The sequence below is a fragment of the Monopterus albus genome, unplaced genomic scaffold (assembly GCF_001952655.1).
Source record: "Monopterus albus unplaced genomic scaffold, M_albus_1.0 scaffold479.1, whole genome shotgun sequence".
Classification (NCBI taxonomy): Eukaryota; Metazoa; Chordata; class Actinopteri; order Synbranchiformes; family Synbranchidae; genus Monopterus; species Monopterus albus.
The window spans coordinates 78864-99481 of NW_018128359.1; the positions used below are offsets into that span (position 1 = coordinate 78864).

Here is a 20618-nt window from a genome sequence, read left to right on the forward strand (position 1 = left end):
CAGCAGGATGTTTCCTGCTTTGATGTCTCTGTGGATCTTCCTCATGAAGTGAAGATACTCCAGACCCTTCAGGGTCGACTGCAGGATGGTAGCTATCTCCTCTTCTGTTAGCTGCAAGACACGCACACAGACAGATGAAGATAGATAGGTGTCACAATATTCAAAATACTAATGAAAGTGTACTCGACTAAAGCGCCTTGTCCTTTTTTGCTACTTTGTGCAGACAAAAACATAAACACTGTGTGTACCCCCATGTGTGTATCAGAGACAGCAGCTTGCTTTATATAAGATATGAAGTGTGTATGGATGTGAGTATTACATTACCGTCTTGTTGCGTATTCGGATGATATCAGACACTGATCCGGCTCCACAATACTCCATGACGATCCACAGGTCGCTGTTTTTGAAGTAGCTGCCATAGTACCGCACCACATGGGGACTGGACACAGCGAGGAGCATCACAGAGCAGAAGACTGCAGTCACTCTTTGTTCTTTTCAGACAGTTTTAGATTCAAAGTGGTGTTTTTGTTAAAAACAGCATTTTCAAGTATGACGAGTCTGAGGAAAGTTCACCGTCTAAATTTAACTCGATCAATATTCTCGATGTAGCAACGACACTGCAGCACCGCCGGGACACTAACTACATATCACTAATGGAAAGGAGAGGCGTGATCCATGAACAAAATCCAGATGATCTGTTACCCATGTTTAACAGTAATGATTGTATAACAGGACTAAATGTGTGTCCACGTTGTGCATGTAACAGAAAAAGAGTAAAGTTTCTCTAAACAATAAAATGGATGTTAAATATTCTCAGTGAAGCTGTTGACATCAGACCTTTATGTGGACACATTAAACTGGTTTTAAAGTTAGTTTTTTACTGGTACCCAGTAAAAAACTAAATGACAAGGTTGCAGTATTTTAGTGACAATCCCCATGTGGTCTGGAAAAGTGCAGTGAAACCACCCAAAGCACAGTAACAGATCATTTGATTCTTGTTTCCATGAAAATCCATCCATTAACTACACTGCTTATCCTGAACAGGGTCGTGAGGGCTGGAGCCAATCCCAGTGTCAGCTGGGATTGGCATATACTTTACTTTGGTGAACATAAACAACAACCTGCAGCTCTCTGGGGAGAACTTTGGCCTCATGAACACTGGTGATGTTGTTACTGATGTTGCAACATTATAATCACATCAGATTTCATGAGAAATGTGCAGACAAGTACCTGTTACACTGCTGCATAATGGAGATTTCTTTAATGATCTCCTGAAGGTCCGACTCCACAGGGACTTGTTTGATGGCTACAATCTCCCCCGTCTCTTTAAAATGGGCTTTGAAGACGCAGCCATATGACCTGCACAGAGACATGTTTCACGTGTTGTGTTAGTTGTGTGTGTCACCTGGCTTTGAACACGCCTGTGACCAAAACAACTGGTGGAGGAAAACCCTGATAAGCTGCATGCATACAAGAATAACAATATCACCATTCCATTAAGACGAGGACTCTGTTAGTATGTCAGGACAACAGCTGCAGCAGGTCGAGTGTGAAAGTGTTTCATTATCTTCAGAAAGCATTTTTCCAGAATAAGGTGAGCTGACTGCTGTATGTTCTAATAAAAGGGCTAAAAAGTACATCACGGTCAAGAACCACAATCAATGTGAGCCTCAGTTCACACTGTCACAGTAGTGCATGTCACACTGTGCTAGGCTTTTTAAACATGAGGAACTAACAGCAATCATCCTTCAGCATCTGTCACTTTAGGTTTCCTGCAGCTGGTCTGCATTATTCTCACACGTTGTGTGTTAGTTTATACCTGCACAAATCAACTAAAAGCAGAAGGTCAACAGCTCCAAGGGTATAAACACCTTGGAACACACCTGGAGTGAATGTCAATATCATTAACACCAGCGACTGTGTTACACCTCAGAAAGAAGCTACGCAGAATCTTTGAGTTACATTCACTGGAGTGTTAACGACCAAAAAACGACAACATCAGCTGCAACATGCAGTCAGAGAGTAACTCAGCCACCCAGAACAGGAAGTGTGGTGAGACACAGGAAGTGAAGAGGCACTGTTTACGTTGATGGGCGCCAGAGAAGGGAGGAGCTTTGTACATAGCTAACGAAGAGGCACAGAAAATGGGGCAGAGAGGAAGAAACAAGCGCGACAGAGGAAAGAAGAGTTGTACAACACAAACACTAAGATCCCATTTAAATACCGACACAGAGATTTAGAAACTCAGGCATTCCTCTCTGTCAGCACCAGCGTAATGCTTCTGTGTCACCTCCTGTCTGACTGACTCACCCTTCACCCAGCTTCTCCAGGACATCGAAGACTTCCTCTGGCTGCTTGGTGAGGCTGTCCTCACTCAGCTTCTTCAACTGTCTATAAGGACACACAAAGACAAGTGTTGGCAGTGAGGATGGGGCCAGAAGGGAGGGGGAGTCCACAGGTGTCACTTTTTAATGCAAACATTCCATTATCAATTAACCTTCTAGTCATTTTCTCCATTAACTGATTAGTTATTGGTTCTAGGAAGTCAGAAAGTAGTTAAAGGTGTAAAAGTTGACGTCTTCAAATGTGTTGCTTTGTCAAATCAACACAACCAAACCCAAAGATGATCGGTTTACAATGATTATAAACAGGAAAGGAACAAGCCCCTACATCAGACAAGATGAAACCAGACAATATTTGACATTATTATTTCATAACTTGGTCTGGAAATCATCACTGGAACATCTGATTAATTTTGGGGCACAAAACGTAACTGGAGTAATAACTTCAGCTCTACTTTTTCTATTTAAAGTAACTTTTGTGAATCCGTCCTTATTCATCAACTCATCACATGGAGACAAACAGTAACTTGGCCATAAACTAAAGTTAAAGCTCACTTTGTTTCTGTGGATTTTGACAGGTGTACTGTTCTCTAGAGAGAAACAAACAGTATAAATGCTTAAGATTTCAGAATGCAAAACATTAATATGCATTCATAAGCAATTCAAAAGATCAGGACGAGCTATTCTAATAAAACTGAAACAGGCACGGTTTTTTTTTTAGCTCATCCTTGGGCGTAGTTGTCCATCTCCGCTCTGAAATGGGAGCAGTGCTACCAAACTTCTGCAGATCTTTGATAAGTGACAAAAATAGTCCCACTGTGCAAACAAAAATAGATCCAGTTCCTCCCTGACGCAGCTTGTGACAAGCCATTGTCTAGAAGATGACAGGAAGTCAGGACAAAATATCAAATAAGTCCATTTAAAAACAAAAGCAAAGTCAAACTGCTGCTATATTTTTGGCTATTAGTTGTCAGAGCAGCAGTCACAGTTACTAGGTTTGAGCAATGTTAACTTAAAATAATAAATACTAAATGTAGCTGCCAAATAATCCTCATAAAACAAAAAAAGTAAATACAAACAGAAACCTTACATTTAGGATGTGAGGAAATACTGAAATGTCTGTTTTAAGCTCTGCCATATGTTTATACTGTATGTATGTATATAATGTAAAATCTTTTGGTGTTCGACAAGAAGATATTACAATGCTACAAATAAAAAACAAACCAAAAACACCTGGGTGACAACTAAAAATAAACTCCTGACTAACTGAGGGGGAACACAAACAGCAGATCAATCAACTGATCATTGTCCTGATCTGATTGATCTGTTTATGCCCAGAATGCCCTGTACACATCTGATGGATCCACCGTTACTGTTCCTCAACATAAATGACGCACAAACTCAAACCTCCACTCTTACATCAGCTTCATGAGGAAACACTGGATGAGTGAGTGGACATGATAACAAGAGCACAACGTGTTTACTGACATCCTCCTGATGAACGGAGAGAAAAGGAACTCGTCAGTTCCTACTGTCAAACACAATGCGCACAACACAAACACACTGAGCTGACAAACCAGTTTCTAATCTAAACCAGTTTAATGTCCCTCTCAGCGTGTCCACGTTAGACGTTATGAGGCCATAAAAACAGGCTGCTTTTTAGTTTGATTTCACTTCTTGTCCATTGGTTCCCACCGATTTACGGCCAATTTTTTAACTTTTGAAGCATTTACTACACTAAACGTTTAAATGGGCCCACCTGAATGTATTTACAAAAAAATGGGAAGTTTTACTTTACTTTGCTCACATGAAATGTTCATTTGTTCTTAGCAGCTTATGAATAATGAGGAGGTTTAGTCCAGGTGGGCGCCATCACCTGACAGAGTAAAAATGACTGATCTGCCTTTTTTTAAATCAATTGTTTTGTTTGTTTTTTCAATTGTCAAAAATAGCACAAATAAAAACAAAAACATTTTCTAAAGATATACAGAAAAGTAGTATCGAAGTGTCTTTTCTGTTGTTGACTGATGAATTATCAGCCCCTTTCTCTACAGATACTTGAACACGTCTTTTCACTTTCTTGACTAATGAGGGACATTTCCATCCAGAATTTGATGACATTTATCTGTGTATTGTTTCCTGTGCCACTGGCTGCAACACAACCCCAACGCAGAAGATTTCCATTAACAGATGCTGAGGAGGGGGTTACTAAGGCTGAAGTTTCCCAAAGCTGATTTTTCCCTCCCAGTGACTCAGACCTCATGTTTCCACAGAAGTGTGAACAAATCAAATAAGATGTTTTCAGATCAGATCTGGGTGTGATGTGAACATATGCACCAGGTTAAGAGGGTGGCTTCTATTAATTTTTAAGTCTAAAATAAAAAGTAAAGGTGCATTAACATTAATTTTACTGTCTGTTTGTTGCGGTGGCACTTTAACTATAGTAATTCTGCCCCAACCATCTGCATATCTTAGTGGGTTTCAGCCCAAGTATCACTCCACGATTCTGCCACAGACCAGTGCTGTGGTCTGAGACCTTTCAAACCAGTCAGCAGGTAAAACCATCTGACAGCCCCAGTGCATCTCCCAGTTCATATTCATATATTAAACCTGTTTAACATCCATGGAAACATGGCACATATAATACTAGTACACTGTATTATACTTCCATCATTGCACAGTGTGTATTTTGCACATCGTATAGCTCTGGGTCTGTTCTGCTACTTATTTTTTATTTTGTTTATCTGGCTGCTGTATGTAATTTATCCTTTAACTGTGTCGTTTCTTACTGTACCTACTTCATAGATTCTGTGATTCGTGTTAAGTGGCTGCGATACCACCGCCGTTTCCCTTAACGTCCTCCAGAGACCTACCATTAAGACTTTGGAGTGGCTGTCATACATGACCATTAGGAGGACACGCGGTAAACAAAGTTAGCATTTCATTTTAAACCTGCCGCCCCCTTCTACATAGTACTCATACCTTGACTTCCGTAAACCCCTGTCGTTTGACATTCCGTTTTCATGAGTCGGTCGGTTTCCTTTGACAGCCTGTTATGTAACGTTAATGCTATTGAATTTACTGCCAGTCTACGAATGTATTATTGTCATGTTTTAATTCAGTTTCCAGCCCCACTACCTGCCAACTTCAGCCAGACACCAGACTGCATAGATAAGATCAGGTATTTCCACCGTCTGATTGCAGCGTTAGGATAACGTTACCTGCGAGGGTGATTCCTCATCTGTACTTTATTCTCCATGTTGTCCTCTTCTGAACACTCCTTTTAATTGGCTTTAGTCACACCTGAAGCTTGGTTTCAAACTAGACACTCGGTGCTAACTGTAGCCGACCACCGTGTGCTAACGCTAACTGGCTAGCAGCAGCTAGCAGGGCAGCTAACCCGCTCACTTTCACAGCAGCGTCCCCGTTACCGCCGCCGCCGCCTGGTATCCGCGAAAAACACATCTGCTCATCATTGTGCAAAACGGTGTTCAAAGGATGTACCGACTTCACCCGGCGGCAGTTGGGCTCATCCTCCTCCCCTGATCAACTTCAGACGTGTTTGACAAACCGCTGGGCAGTCACTGTGACATCAAGTAGAAAAAACCAGGAAGAGGCAGGAAGGCGGTGCAAAACAAAGGCTGCAGTACCGGAGCGAGGCGGGAGGGGGCGCCACCAACACGGAGCATAAGATACCATGCACTCACCAGTTTATAACCAACGGTTTATCAAAAAATTCATGCACCTTTTAATGTGCGTATTTAAAATGTACGCATCGTTGTATTCCCCGTGTCTCTAAATATTGACATTTGCTTAAAAATAAGAGTAAAACGTGGGTAGTGATGACACAGCTCTAGTTCTTACAAGATATAAAACATGTTTGGAAACATATTTTCTGCTTCTTGTGTGGTTTTTCAAGTTTCAGTCCAAGTCATATTCATTGGTGCCTACTGATGTCTCCTGTTAGTGTAAAACCCAGTAGGCCACATGAATTTCTTGTATATTAGCAAGTGGTGTGTCCCGGTTATACACAACAGGAGGACGACTTTTTGTCTTTACACTCTGACAGCAAGACATATGAACCAAGAATGTGTATGACAACATCTAGTATTTGTGCAGTTTAACTGACTTTGCTGCAATATTTACACACACACACACACACACACACACTTGTATCACACAGTAGACCTTAAAAACAAGTGAGACTTGCGCACCAATAACCAGTGATCAGTAAAAAACCACCTATCAGACATGGCACATACATTTACAGTACAGTGCTCACCAGTGTAGGATTAGAATCCCAATACACCCAGTTTATAAAATGTATCTCATGAGAACTGTATGAGCACAGAATACACTATATTGAAAGAAATGTGAAAAAAGACAAAAGGTCTCTCACATTAACAGAACAGTTTATTGTAGAGGGACATAAGAGCAGAGAGATGTTCACATCTGATCAGTAATTTACATCCAAGGGGGAGAGAAGGAACTTCATCTTCAGACCACGAAGGAATGATGGGGGCCAGCTGGAAGAAAGAAACACAACAGTTAAACACAGAAACAAGTTCTGTCCTGTCCAACCACCACATTTGTATTTTTGTGTTTAATACGTGTGTGGAGTACGACGCTTTGCTTCATTTGTCCCTTTTATATGAAGACTTTAAGTATAAAGAAACAAAAGGGAAACCTATAGAAAATACAACACAGTGACCACTTGGTCCAGTCTCTCCAAATTATAAAGTGACTGGTTTGTTGATCAATCTTCAACAGAAAAATTGGTAACTTTTCATAATCAAATAATTGTTTTAAATATTTTTATTGCAAATGTGAGATTTGTGCTGTGTTGATTATCTTTGGGTTCTGGACTTTTAGTCAGACAAAAAAAAAAAAAAAAGATCTGAAGATCCTTAGGAGTCTTTTTCACTATTTACTGTCATTTAATTATTTGAATAAACAAACAAACAAAAAAAGCAGACTTGTCCATAATGAAGAACAACGTTAATTGTGACCTTAGTTACTTCGCAATGCTCCACCTTAAACAGTTTAGGTGACTTCATCAGCCAAACTGATCAATCAGCTGGTATTGATTAGCTGCTGTTTCCTAATATAATTTTATTTAAGAGTACAACTGGAAGCTTGAAACTAGGGAACTCCTGTTACATAGGGTATTTTATTTAATCACCATCAGAAAGTAAATCTCATGAAATTAAAAACCATCTCTAAAGTCACAACACTTCTATGGCAACTGTTTTTTATCGTGGAAACAGTGCATCATTAAGTACTTGAATTGGTACTCGGTATCGGTGAGTACCCAAATGAAAGTACACGTACTCGATCTGAAAAAAAAAGTATCGGTGCATCACTATTTCAAGCCATAAAGTTGTCTCTTTCCTGTTTTGGGAGTGCCTCTACTCCTTTGGTGTGCCTGCAGTGCACCTGGTAATGAGATTTGGTGATGTAAATGAGACACCGGCTCTTAATGGTCGGTCTATAAGCTGTGGGTGGGTGTGCGTCGCTGTCAGATGTTGATCAATTCAAGTATTTTAAGTGGTTAATGAAGCTCAGGTTCAAGGGGAGGGGGCAAAAAAAATCTACTTTTCCTCCACTGATGTATATTTTGGGGTTGGTAAAATGCTGAACAACTGTTGGGATCTACTGATTAACTCTCACCCATGAAAAGATTTGCAGTAGGTTTACTTCCCAGTTGGCTGCACGCTCTCGAAGACGCCAGCTTCCCTCATGGCATTGAACTCTTTGTTGACGTCATAGTGCTTGTAGTACTCAGCATAGGCCCGTTTCCTGGGCTCTGTCACCATGTACTGATTGAGAAGAAAAGACACGTCTCTTTACTTCGGTTTCAGTCGAAACCATAAAAGGTGGAATATAAACTGACAGAAACATGAGAACATTTTGTTTCAATTTTCACATTTTCCCAATGAAAGAAGCAACCAGATCTGTGAGTGTCTCAGTAAGATGGTTTATCTACATTTGTCAGACTCAAAGATCCACGACTGGTCAAAGGATGAGACACTGACGGGCTTATTTATTGATCACGTCATGTACATTAGTTTAGAAAAATACGAGTGTGCATTCACATAAGCATGTGGGTCATGAACAGTTATCCTGTAACACAAATACTGTTTCATACCTGGAGAAATATTTGCATTCACAGCCTTATACTTTTAGTGGAGTAGCACGTTTGAATGACAATTACAAAGAACATCTGCATCACAGCCCATAATGAATCCTGCTTTTGAAACTTTTAACAAGCAGACTGCATAACATTGTACAGTCGTACCTAATAAACTGACGCATTATGTAGTGACTGTCACACTACACACGTCAGCAAAAACATAATTTATTTATAATATCATCATCAGGATGAAGGCTGGAGCCTGTGCGTTTCTCACCTTGAACGATACTGCACTTGTCAGACCGATGGCGATTGCGATGGGCAGGTGAAACCTCAGACGCCGCGCCAGTAGCCCCCTCATCACAGGCTTTTGTAGAGACATGGTGGATCACCTGTACAGCCACAAAAATTTAACTTCATGTAAAGCTTGGGGGGAACTGTGTGCATTTGTATTCCTGTGACACTACGGGCAAAACCCAGTTCCCTTATTTGCATCCATGTTTCCCTCACTTGCATCTTTTCCTTATGCCTTAGCTCCACCCATGTAAGACATGTTTCCTTACAATGAGCTAATCAATCCAATATATAAAACTGGTATAGCTTTCAAAGAGCCAGAGATTATTGTTGTTTGTGATGAGTGTGTTCGCAGCCTGCAGTCGTGTTCTACAGTGACTGTGACTAAAGGGGAGAATTAACCCTTAATGCTGGCAAAACTGAGGACTTGTGTGAAAGATCAAAATCAATATCAGTGATCAATGTCAGGGATCATGGTGATGCAGAATCCAGCTGTGTCGTGCACAGACAAATTGTTTTTCACTAGAGCTGCAATAATTACTTTATTAATCAATCAGCTGATCAGGAGAAAACAAATCTGCAAACATTTTAATAATGACTTTTGTCATTTTAGGCAAAAATGCCCAAACATTTGTGGGTCCCAGCTTCTCAATGTGAGGATGAATGCAAGCATGGGCAAAGACAGTTTCCACTATTATGACATTTTACAGATAGGGGGTGGAGGCATCATTAAATTAAGTTATCATTAGCTGCAAACCAGTATATACTGTATCTGAAAGCTCTACTTGGGTGAAATGATCAGTGAATGTCTCATCATCCATGGACATATTACTGATGACCTCCTTTCCACACATTACACCATCTTGTTTAAAGTGAATACTGCAACAAAGCTCCAACTGCAAACTATCACCAAATCATGGATGATTCATGCATTAAAGATTCAGCATCTGGCTGTTAATTAAGCACTGAGCTGGACACAAATATGGCAATGTATTCCCAAATTGCATTGCACTATATCTCTACTGTCATCTTTACTCTCCTGGTAAATTTCTATTTCAGCTTATTTTTATCTTCTGTTTTACTTAATTCCTTTTGGTTTGTCTTATGTAAAACAATCTGTTGTTTAAAGATGCTTAAAAATGAAACCTGCCACGAGTAAAGCTCAATTAAATTCACGTCGAAGTAAACCGCCTTGATGTCAACTCCTACTTTATTCTGACCAACTGACACGAACAATTTCAGTATGAACATGCTCACAGCAGACATGTCTAATAGCTTTGTCCTGGAGGCAGGTCGCCATCAGACGCCGCTGCTAAGTCAGGTAAGCACTCCAGCTACCGGGTGACCTCTATTTCCTGAAACAAGTGTCGTATGTTACACGGCGGTGTCACACACTAGACGCACTAACAGAAAGGAAAACCCGTCAGACAACAGTTGCCTGGGGTCACATACAGCACAAAGTCAGATACAATACATGTTTAAAAACTTCACAGCTTTTCTCTTCAACAACACGAGAAAAAACTGTAATATAAACTGTTTATTATCTTTATCTTCTGAACTGTAATTAACAAGAGTAATGAGCTTTTCGTTACTCTAACGAACAACATGCTAACGTTAGCTACCTCGATAGAGCCACCTGCTAATCATCCAGCCATATGAGAGGAAAGCGGCAATGTTCTGGGAAGCATGTAAATTCCAATAGTCAATATTCACGTGACAAAGCAATGCGTTATATTCTAAATTCAATTACCCATTTTAAATAATAGCATTTTAGGGAAATACTCACAAGTCGGACTCACGACCTTCACAGAAACCGCAAATACAGTAGAGCTCTGCTTTTGTACCGGAAGAGACCTACTGGTGCCACGGAGGGTCAAAGTTAATTCCTTGGAAAGCGAAGCGACGTCACGTGAGGTCATAGAAACTGAAGACAGCTAGTGCGCTCAGTGTTATTCCTTAGGTTAAGGTAGGACAGCCAGTGTTTAGAGTAACACTGCTATGTTAAAGAAAGAATACACTTATGTCCATAAGGAATATAATGTATATATTACTGTACATAGTGTAATATGTTGTAGTGCAAAAACCTGGGGGACATAGAGGTGCAAGTGTAATGGCATCAAAATGTGCACGACAAGACCAACACATGCAGTATACAGTGTATTTACCACTTACCACATTACAGATAAAAGTACTGTGTTTTATTCCAATACACATATGTGACAGATACTGTTATTTTACAGATTAAGATTTACATGTAAGAAATGACTACAAATGATGGTTTTGGCTTTCTTCTTTAAATAATCATCTGACAACCCCTCACTTTGGACGAGAGTCACTAAACGGTCTGATCGTATGTAAACTAGAACCGTGTCCAGCTCAAGCTACATCTGTAAAATGCTACTAACACACTTGATGCATCTGTAAAATGTAATAAAAATGGCACATTATAAATCTACCACAGTGGACTTTTTTTGAAGATCAGGAACTTTTGTCTACTTTTTAAATTAGTGCTTTAGTATTTTTACTTGCTTTTATTTGAAATGGAGTATTTTTCATTGTTACACTGGCACTTTTCACCAGATTTCCTTGTGTTAAAGAAAAACCCCAGAGCAGCAGTTTGACCACAAGAGGGAGGCAGAGCCGCACTGGAACGACCTCAAACCCGGTGACAGTCTTTTATTCATCTTCACATGTGATATACTGTTTTGACATGTTTGTATATATGCATGCAACATCTCCAACTGCTGTATTTTGCCACTTTTATGAAGGGTAAATTGACCATATGAAAAGTGATCAGTGTCTTTGTTAACCATTGCACAGGGGGAGAGACTACAACCCATCACAGCTGCTCATGCTGGTTTTAACATTTTGTAAAAATACCAGCCTGTTCACAATTGAGTGGAAAAGTTTTGCTACACAGATGCAGTGGGGAAAAAAGTTTAAATCTGAAAATGAATAATTTGTTTCTGTTTGCAGCACCTTTGAACAGTTTCACCACAGAAGAATATACAACAGTGTGAAAGCCAAGATGAAACTGGACACTCACCTGTTCCACACGTCACCATCTTCTTTCCGTAAAGTGCATTTCAATAAGTGTGAAGTACAAACTCCTGTGTTCTGACCAATAGTAACGTTTGACAAACTCTTTACAATCTGCAGCGCTGTTTACACACTTCACATAAAACTGTACTGACAACGTGCAGGAGGATACTCGATCACTGTTGTCAGATGAAAACCTTATAGTTTCACCAGCGTCAGCGCTGCCTGAAGAACATTCAGTTGTTTTTAATGAAGACTTGTGACACTTTGGGAGCGATGCTTTTTGAGTTCTTGGAGACAGAGACGAGTCGCCGCCAGCAGCTGGTTTACTTTCTTTTACCTTATCAAAGCTCTTCATGGTTTTGCTACAGCCTGTTTGTCCAACATGCTTCCAATCTGTGAATCAGGATGAGGCCTCAAGGTCCTGTTCAGTTGTTCCACAGTGCAGGAAATAAACTGGTGAGGCAGCTTTTAGTGTTGATCTGAGGGCAGCTCAAAGTGTAGAAACTTAAAACCTGCATCTTTTTCCTGGACAATGTTTTGTGGCCATTATTTATTTCATTTAATAATTCAATACAACATTATTGTATTTATGTTTTAATGTATATTTTTAGTTTTATTTCATTTTAAAATGTAATTTCATATTTTATTTATGAAATCATTAAACTTTTAAAAATTGGGTTTTATTACTACTTTCTACCATTTCCCGTGTGCATCTAATAGTTTTACTACTTGCATTTATTATCAGCTTGTCAGACGTCTGGAAAACACTGTGACTGACACTAACTTGAAGGAAAGCTGCTATAAAGTGTGACTGACTGACTGACTGACTGATTGATTGATTGATTGATGCCTCCTGTGCTGCTCCTCCTCACATTTCTTCCATTTTGTCCCCATTAAAGGTTTTTGGGGGGAGATTTTCCTCAGAGTCTAAAGAACAGAATGATTCACATGTTGTATAGATTTTAAAGTCTCTTGACACTGATTTGTGATATTGGGCTACGTAAATAAAACTGACTTGACTCATTGAAAGCTTGGCCTGAAGACTGGAAACGAGGGAACAATTGGCCTGACTCTGCCAAATGTAACAAAATCCACCTGTAAATCTCATCAAATACCACATTACCAATAAAGACTCCAGAAAGTTACTGCTCCTGGCCAAGAACCAGTCTGGCACCGAACCCCATACATATTTATTGTCAAGAGACTAGAGTAGTATTGATCTTTCCATCTAACTGTTGGGTAGAAAGTGAAGACGGTGTATTTCCCAGAATGTCGAACAATTTCTTTAGAGCTTTATAAACCTACGGGCTGCTCTCCGAGTCCAGAGAAGACCGTGGAATGCTGTAATAGAGTCAGGGCGGAAAATCGGTTAAAGTGAGCTGACAGCTGATATGAAATAAGCTAATTACTCTGCACAGCTTGTGCTCAGGTTTCCTGCCTCCCACAGATAACTCAGCCTCTTCATTTTTGATTTTTGTTTCGCACTCAAGAATTGGTTGACATTCAAATCAACAGAGCCAGGACGACCAGCACCCAGTACCTGTAAAGCCAGTGGTGTCTCACTGGAAGCTGCTGCCGCTGTAAGAAGAACTGTACTGTCAAACCAGCACGTAGCCAATAAGGTACACAGAGGGTGGTCGGGTTCATCTCATCTACATGTAGGAGAAATGCACATATCTACTGCCCCCATACCCTGCTGGACCAAACATGTGCATGTATATGACCGGGACCTTTTTGTGAATGACTTTTTGTCTCCCTCCCATCTTATGTAACTGTGCTCTGTGCTTTACTCTGATGTCAACCACGTGCCAAAACGTGCTCGTCCAACAATAAAGTTGTTCTTCACAGCTCACGTGCTACTGGACCTGACCTCTTCACAACGTTTTCCCTCCTCCATCCACCTTGGCAGGAGGTGAAGCTGTGCCTCCTCCTCCTCTGACACAAATATCAGTCAGGCTGAGGTTATTGATCACTGGTAGTAAATAGCTAGCTGGGTTTCTCTTCCTGCCTCCTGAGCTTCTAACGGAACACACTGCTTTGATAAATGACTATTTAAATTAAGGACTGACTGATGAGACTCACTTCTTGGACTGTCAGACACACGCATACTCGGTCCAGTATTCCCAGTGTGACACCAGTAACCCAGACCCTACCTGCTGCTGCTACACAGGCGACAATATGACAACACCTGAACAATGAGGACACTCTTCTGTAATCTCAGCTGTGTGTGTATGAGACAGGAAAACTCAGGTCAGCAGTGAAACATTTAAACATGTCCTCTAACTAGTTTAATGTCTATGTGAGTGCCACTAGTGGGTGTGTGTCAAAATACAGAACCAAACGCAAACACAACTATAACCAGGTTGTTTGGATTAGAAAGGTTATTGAAACAACATTTCTCTGATTCACAATCTGGACTCGGCTGAATCTTAATTCTGTTTCCTTTTTCCCTCAAAAGGCCAAACATTTTATCCAAACTGAAACTGGGAAAAGGGTCCATTTAGTTTTTAGTGTGTTATTGTGTTCTCTTCCCATGTTTGTCTTCTGTTCCTCTGTTTCTTCTCTTCACTCTTCATAAATACACAGTGGAGGTTAAAATATGTTCAAGGCTTTAAGTGTTGCCATGTCCATCCTCTGGCAAACGATAGGGACGTGTCATGACTTACCCACACAAAAATTCAGCCTGCTTGCCATTATTGTTTCCCTTCCAGAGAAACAGTTAGAACCATGATGTGCAATGTCCCTCCTGCTGCAAGTCTCAGTAACCCACTTCTGTGTCTGTGCTTTAGTCGTCCGTGCACATGGTGAGAACAGGGCGTTGCACTAGTACTGTGTGTCCGCTTTGCTGTTAAGGCAATTTACATGTTCATAAATTACAAGTTTCTTTGTGGTCTTCAGGTGTCTTTGATAAAAACATGACCCGGGGAGGGAGATTTATCTGTTTTAGTGGCCTGTGGGCTCCCTGTCCAGGGAAGCTCGGGCCCCCGCTGTAACCAAACCACACCCCATCCTGCTGGAGACTGTGGCTCCTGATGCGACTCCAGCTCATCAACTCAATCCTCAGCCTCACTGTTTCTGCCTTTCTGAAGCGACAGGATGCAACACTTTCACCGTTCACATGGGTAAAACTGTTGATTATTGTGTGTAAACATTAGTATTTCACCCACTGGCATTAAAAGTCCAGTTAATTAACAATCAAAGTATTTGAGTGAACTGACCTTTCTCATCCAAACTACACATTTGGCCCAGTTATCCATTTCTTACTGACATGCAGAAGTCTTGTATGAGAAGCCTTATTACGTACAAAATTTTCTTGCCATAGAAGACAGTGAGAAATTATCTGTGGTTGATCTGGAGGCGTCACTCATCACAACAGGGGAAGGGCTCTGCAGAAGTGGGAACAGAGGGATGTTCTGAAGCTACAGGGGATTAGCTCCATAGCTACTGACCCACCAGACAGACGGAGGAGTACAGCTCATTATGCTGTGTGTGATCTCTGCCTCTTGTGTGTTCTCTTCCAGGCCTACGTGGTGGACAGGAAGTTGTGTAGCACAGGTCTGCTGGCGCGTCTCCCCCCGGTTCATGTTCGCCATGTATGTTTACAGTCTATTATTTTGTCCATACTGTAAATCTACCATTTTTCTCTGTGCTGTACACACAACATGTGTTTCCTGTCGGTCCGTCCTGAAGAAAGATCCCTCCTCTGTTGCTCTTCTGGAGCCTTCTTCCATTTTTTCCTGTTTAAAATCTTCTGGGGAGTCTAAGGACAGAGGGCGTCGGATACTGTCTGCTATAACAATTTAAAGCGATTTGACTTGACCGCTGTGCTTGTGAGATGGTCAAACACCTTTATGATGTCAGAATTGGGAGAACTTCAACACCTTTCACCCACATCACCCCACAAATGGCCAGTTATACAGGTGTGAGACAGCAACCTTGCTCTCTTTTTAAATTTTTGACATAACTGTCTCCTTTCACGTATACAATCGAGTGTTTAAATGAGAAAGTCTTCCAGGAGAGAGTGTCTGAAGACAAGTTGTACAAACGCATACCTTTCTAGTATAATGCAGCCCTCATGGATCCAGGGTCCCAGAGAGGAGACATTCAAGGCTTTCAAAAAGCGTGAAGGCGGATCAGACGGGTGCTCGGCACTCAGCTGGGTTTTACCTTCACAGGATCTGCTACAGGCAGGTTTGTGACACTGTGGATCCAAAGTGGTGTTGTTATCAGCTGTGAGGCAGTGGACCATCATGACGCTGGAGCCGAGTGTTTTTTTTACAAGTTCCACATCATTAGAGAGGCATTCTGGAGGAACACTGGGAGCCACGGGGTTGTAGCACCTGACATTGGAGGGTCTGAAGGTGAAGCGGCATTAGAAGTCGTAGGGTCGCACCATCATGGAAGTGGAGCGCAAGGAGTAGCTGGGGCCTCTGAAGTGGTGCCACTTGATCCCGTTGAGCTTCCTGATGTTGTGACCGACGGTGTAGTAAATACCGTTCAGGTTGGAGAAACCACAGGCGTCAAACCACCACCCTGGATTAGAGAGAGAGAGATCCAGCGGGTGGGAGGGGAGAAAGGGAGGCAAGAAGACGAGATGAGGAATGAAGAAGAAATGGAAAGGAGAGAAAGATCAATGGATGGATGACAGAAAGAGAGTGGAGAGAGGAAGGTTAGGGTTTAGAAAGAGGAGGAAGAGGAAGTAGAAGGTGAAATAAAAAAGAAGATTAAGGTGTGAGAAGGGAGAAAGAAAGAAAGGAATGGGGAGAGAGGGAGAGGGGGAAAGGTGAAGTGGGAGAGAGAGTGTGAAATTAATAAATTACATTCAAACAAATTTAAGACAAAAAGACGCTAACCTTCCAAACAAGATATAATTATTCACTATTTCTCTCTCCTCCTGGCTCCACTTGTTTCCTTTCCTCCTCTCTTCTTCTACAACTGACTCCAACAGAAACTCTTCTGGTTTTATCTTTCTTTGTCTTTCTCTCTTTTCTCAGCTTCTCCTTATCTTTGCCTGTTTCTCTGTTTCTCTCCTCTTCTCTCGTTCCCTTTTCCAGTCTTTCTAAATTCAACTTAAACTTATTAACCAACAGGTTTTTATTCATGGGAGAGAAAATGAAGATTGTTTGTCACGGCCTTTTGAATTGTGAGCACCAGTGATTTCTAATCCATCAGAGAGAGTCACAATCCACATGACTAAAAGAGATTTAAAACAATTAAAGATGGCTGGTTTTAGGAACTTGCGCTTACAGTTTTTTCAGGTCTCCTAACATCACATCTGTTTTACATAAATGTCATACTGTGCATCTCAGCAGACGGTGGTTCATGACAGACTTAAGGACATATGGAACTTGGTTCACATCATTTCCTGTTCTTACATTGTTGTGTAGATGATGAGTAGATAAACATAGATTGTTTGCTCTGTGAAATGTCAGAAATAATTTAAATGTCCATCACAACTTGCCAGAGCCCGGGCTGATGTCTATGAACTGATTATTTAGTCCAACCTATGCCCCCAAACACAAAGGTATTAAATTTACAATTATATAAAGACAAGAAAAGAAGAAAATCCCCATATTTGAGAAGCTTGAACTGGAAAATGTTTGCCATTTTTTTCGTGAAAAATGACTTCATTAGCTTCCAGCGCTGTTCTGATTATTTTTTTATGTTTACCTGATGGAATTATGGTCATTTTATTTTGAAATCTTTAAGATAAGATGTATCAAATGTTCTTAACTATCATTTATTTTGGCATTGTGAGAAAGCAAATATTGCATGTACTTAACATGCATTAAACTTTGCAGAAGATGATAATGTACCAAAGGAAAAAAACATATTAGTTGCTCTGGTTTGCATTACTTGCAAATTAAATGTGTAAATGTAATTGTGTTATCAAAGGATTATTTGAGGTATTTTTAAATTTAACCTTTTCATGCTATAGTTTTGTTACTGGTTTAACAGATACAGTGGTGAAAAGTCACAGTTAAGTACAGAAATTCTACAGCAGCATACGACTAGAATTACAATAATCATCATCTTAATTTACTGTGAAAGTAATGCAACTGTTAGTAATTTATTGTGAATTTACAGTCAAATATTTCACAGTGCACCATTACAGTCATAATATTGAGGGAAGGGAGGTCTAGCTTTGGCTGTGTAAATATGAACATGGTGAAGCAACGGCAAACAAAAATATTTTGGGTCACGACTAGAACTTTAACACCAGTGCTGGTGCTCAAATAAATGAGTCGATTCATATTTACATGTATGAATGAAAATAATGAGAGATGAGCAGAAATTTAATTTGTATTTTATTTGTGACATTTTCAACAGTTATTTATCAATCAGTTAATTTACAGTGATGATTTATTCCTTGTTCAGACCCTTTAAAGTGGGAGAAAACCGGAGCACCGGACTAAAAACCCACAAAGCAAGAAGAAGTAGGCCCTCCCCACCCCCACCCCAAATATATTTTTCTAAGATGAATTACTTCCGGAAGGGCTTGCAGATGAACTCGCACATATTGGAAAAGAACTTGGAAATTTTGCTGCCTTTCACTGGTGGTTTGATGATGTGCTTTTGGAGAGCGGAGACGATGTAATCTTCAAATGATGTTTCATTCATATACAGTTGGAACACAGTGCTTGGCTTGCTGAAATGTTTGCAGAGGTCCTTGTAGACATTGTTATCCAGGTCCTCCTGTCGTTTCCTCCTCATAGGTGACTCCTGTTGTTTCCTCCTCCTTAGAGGTGACTCCTGTCGTTTCCTCCTCATAGGTGGCTCCTGTTGTTTCCTCCTCCTTAGAGGTGACTCCTGTCGTTTCCTCCTCATAGGTGGCTCCTGTTGTTTCCTCCTCCTTAGAGGTGACTCCTGTCGTTTCCTCCTCATAGGTGGCTCCTGTTGTTTCCTCCTCCTTAGAGGTGACTCCTGTCGTTTCCTCCTCATAGGTGGCTCCTGTTGTTTCCTCCTCCTTAGAGGTGACTCCTGTCGTTTCCTCCTCATAGGTGGCTCCTGTTGTTTCCTCCTCCTTAGAGGTGACTCCTGTCGTTTCCTCCTCATAGGTGACTCCTGTCGTTCCCTGTTCAGAGGTGACTGGTAAGTCCTCCTCACTTAGCAAGGAACACTGAGAAGCCCGATCATTGGCTATGCACGTCCTCACTATCTCCATGAACTTGTCTGCCTTAGTGCGGAACCAGTGTCTCACTCTTACGAGGAAGCGACACACTCTGCTCCTTACTTCATCACACATGACGTGCTCTGATGGACTAACTGACAGTCTGGTGTGTCCCTCTGTTTTTGTGATGCTGTGTGATCTTAAGTCATCAACATAATCATTCAGTACACCACAGAGCACCTTTGTGATTGCCAGGGCCTCACCACTGTGAACAACCAAGCAACCGGGCAAACCTTCATGTGCTGGTTTCTCAAACAGCGAGGTCGCACGAGCCATTTGAGACTCTAGTGCACTGGTTTCCTTGACATGGCTAAAGAATTTTTTCTGTAGCTGTGCCATGATTTCATAAAATGATGCTTTGGCATACATCTGGACAAAGTTCATCTTACTTATTCTGTGCTCCTCGTTGAGGGAACACGTGATGGCGAATTTCTGAACAGCAGCATCTATCTCCTCCATTTTAACTGATACCTCAGCAGTGTCATCTGAGAGTATGTGAATTTTGAGGAAGCGCTCAAGTTCCAGCTGATCTGCTGTGTCCTCATATTGAACTGATAACGTTTCCTGGTCTCCAAAGTCCAAACGGCGGTTTGGGAGATCATGTAAATCTCCTGATTACAAATTAAGCTCACATGAAGGCCCCAAAACATGCCTGACTTTCAAAATAAAAGCCCAGGATAGTAACTGAATCTCACATAAAGTCCTGGAAACAAGCCAGATTTTCAAAATAAAAGCCCAGAAGTTAAGTTTACATGAAGGCCTTTCTACAAATGTAAGCTATTTTATTTCTACTTCTCATTTTGGCACGATACCTTCAGCTGTGGCTCACATGAATGCCCCAAAACATGCCTGACATTCAAAATAAAAGCCCAGGATAGTAACTGAACCTCACATAAAGTCCTGGAAACAAGCCAGATTTTCAAAATAAAAGCCCAGAAGTTAAGTTTACATGAAGGCCTTTCTACAAATGTAAGCTATTTTATTTCTACTTCTCATTTTGGCACGATACCTTCAGCTGTTTCAGAGATGCTTTTAAGCTCTCAGATTTTTTAGAGAATAAATTCCCAATTTCAGCTTTTTGATTTCATCTTACATAATTATTCAACTTTTTCTTTTCATCTTTCATAAATAGTCAACATTTTTTCAACTTCCACAATTACAATCCAGCATTGCATCTCATCCTTTAGCTATTTCAACAAAGAACTTCAGCCATTTCTTCTCATCCTTCAGCTGATTTCAACAGTTGATTTCAGGCATTTCAACATTTTCAGGGCAATCCTACAGCATTTGTTTAGTTTTAAATGTAATACTGTCCTTAGTGTTTGGTCTAAAGCTACATACCACTGTGAATCCTGCATAAATAAAAAGAGAAAACTGTCATAAAAAGAGCTCAAATGGAGTCAGAGAGATCCATTCATTTTATCGGACTTACAAACACAAACATCAAACAACGATTTTTCATTTAAATTCTCATTATTGGCAAATTTGGGTTCAGTTTTCATAGTTGGACTTGAGACTCTCTCTCTCTCCTGACCCTCTCTTTCACCCTCTCTGTTGCTCCTTTTCACCTTTCTCTTTCTTTGTAAATTGCAGAGATTTTAAATGACTCCCTGACTAATGGGGAGCGCTGGACTCT

The 20618-nt window shown here is 40.7% G+C and overlaps 3 protein-coding genes and 1 long non-coding RNA gene across 4 annotated transcripts in view; 1 reads left to right on the forward strand and 3 right to left on the reverse strand.

The window, feature by feature from the left end:
- LOC109952625 (serine/threonine-protein kinase 4-like) overlaps positions 1-5601 on the reverse strand; it is a 30982-nt gene extending 25381 nt beyond the window's left edge. The window contains 5 exon segments of the mRNA XM_020587795.1: positions 1-111; positions 325-439; positions 1231-1359; positions 2311-2391; positions 5564-5601. The exon segment at positions 1-111 is cut by the window's left edge and continues 24 nt beyond it. Of these exon segments, the coding sequence (XP_020443451.1) occupies positions 1-111; positions 325-439; positions 1231-1359; positions 2311-2391; positions 5564-5601 (474 nt within the window).
- Positions 5602-6737: 1136 nt separating this feature from the next.
- On the reverse strand, positions 6738-10657 carry cox6c (cytochrome c oxidase subunit 6C). Its single transcript, XM_020587775.1, has 4 exons — positions 10556-10657; positions 8753-8867; positions 8013-8161; positions 6738-6868 (listed from the first exon to the last, which is right to left on the reverse strand). Exons 2-3 carry the CDS (start codon positions 8855-8857, stop codon positions 8036-8038), a joined length of 231 nt encoding a protein of 76 aa, XP_020443431.1. The 5' UTR covers positions 8858-8867; positions 10556-10657; the 3' UTR covers positions 6738-6868; positions 8013-8035.
- On the forward strand, positions 9820-12351 carry LOC109952609 (uncharacterized). Its single transcript, XR_002273793.1, has 3 exons — positions 9820-10090; positions 11350-11434; positions 11746-12351. It is a non-coding gene; the product is annotated as an uncharacterized LOC109952609 (long non-coding RNA).
- Positions 12352-14091: 1740 nt separating this feature from the next.
- angpt4 (angiopoietin 4) overlaps positions 14092-20618 on the reverse strand; it is a 48787-nt gene continuing 42260 nt past the window's right edge. The window contains 1 exon segment of the mRNA XM_020587804.1: positions 14092-16344. Within this exon segment, the coding sequence (XP_020443460.1) occupies positions 16184-16344 (161 nt within the window). The 3' untranslated portion in view covers positions 14092-16183.

What these genes read in the sequence shown, in the direction of transcription:
- cox6c (XM_020587775.1), bottom strand. Translation starts at nt 8,857, where the DNA reads ATGTCTCTACAAAAGCCTGTGATGAGGGGGCTACTGGCGCGGCGTCTG. An exon ending in CAAGTGCAGTATCGTTCAAG is followed by an intron (nt 8,162 to 8,752) that starts GTGAGAAACGCA and finishes CTTCTCAATCAG; the next exon opens with TACATGGTGACAGAGCCCAG.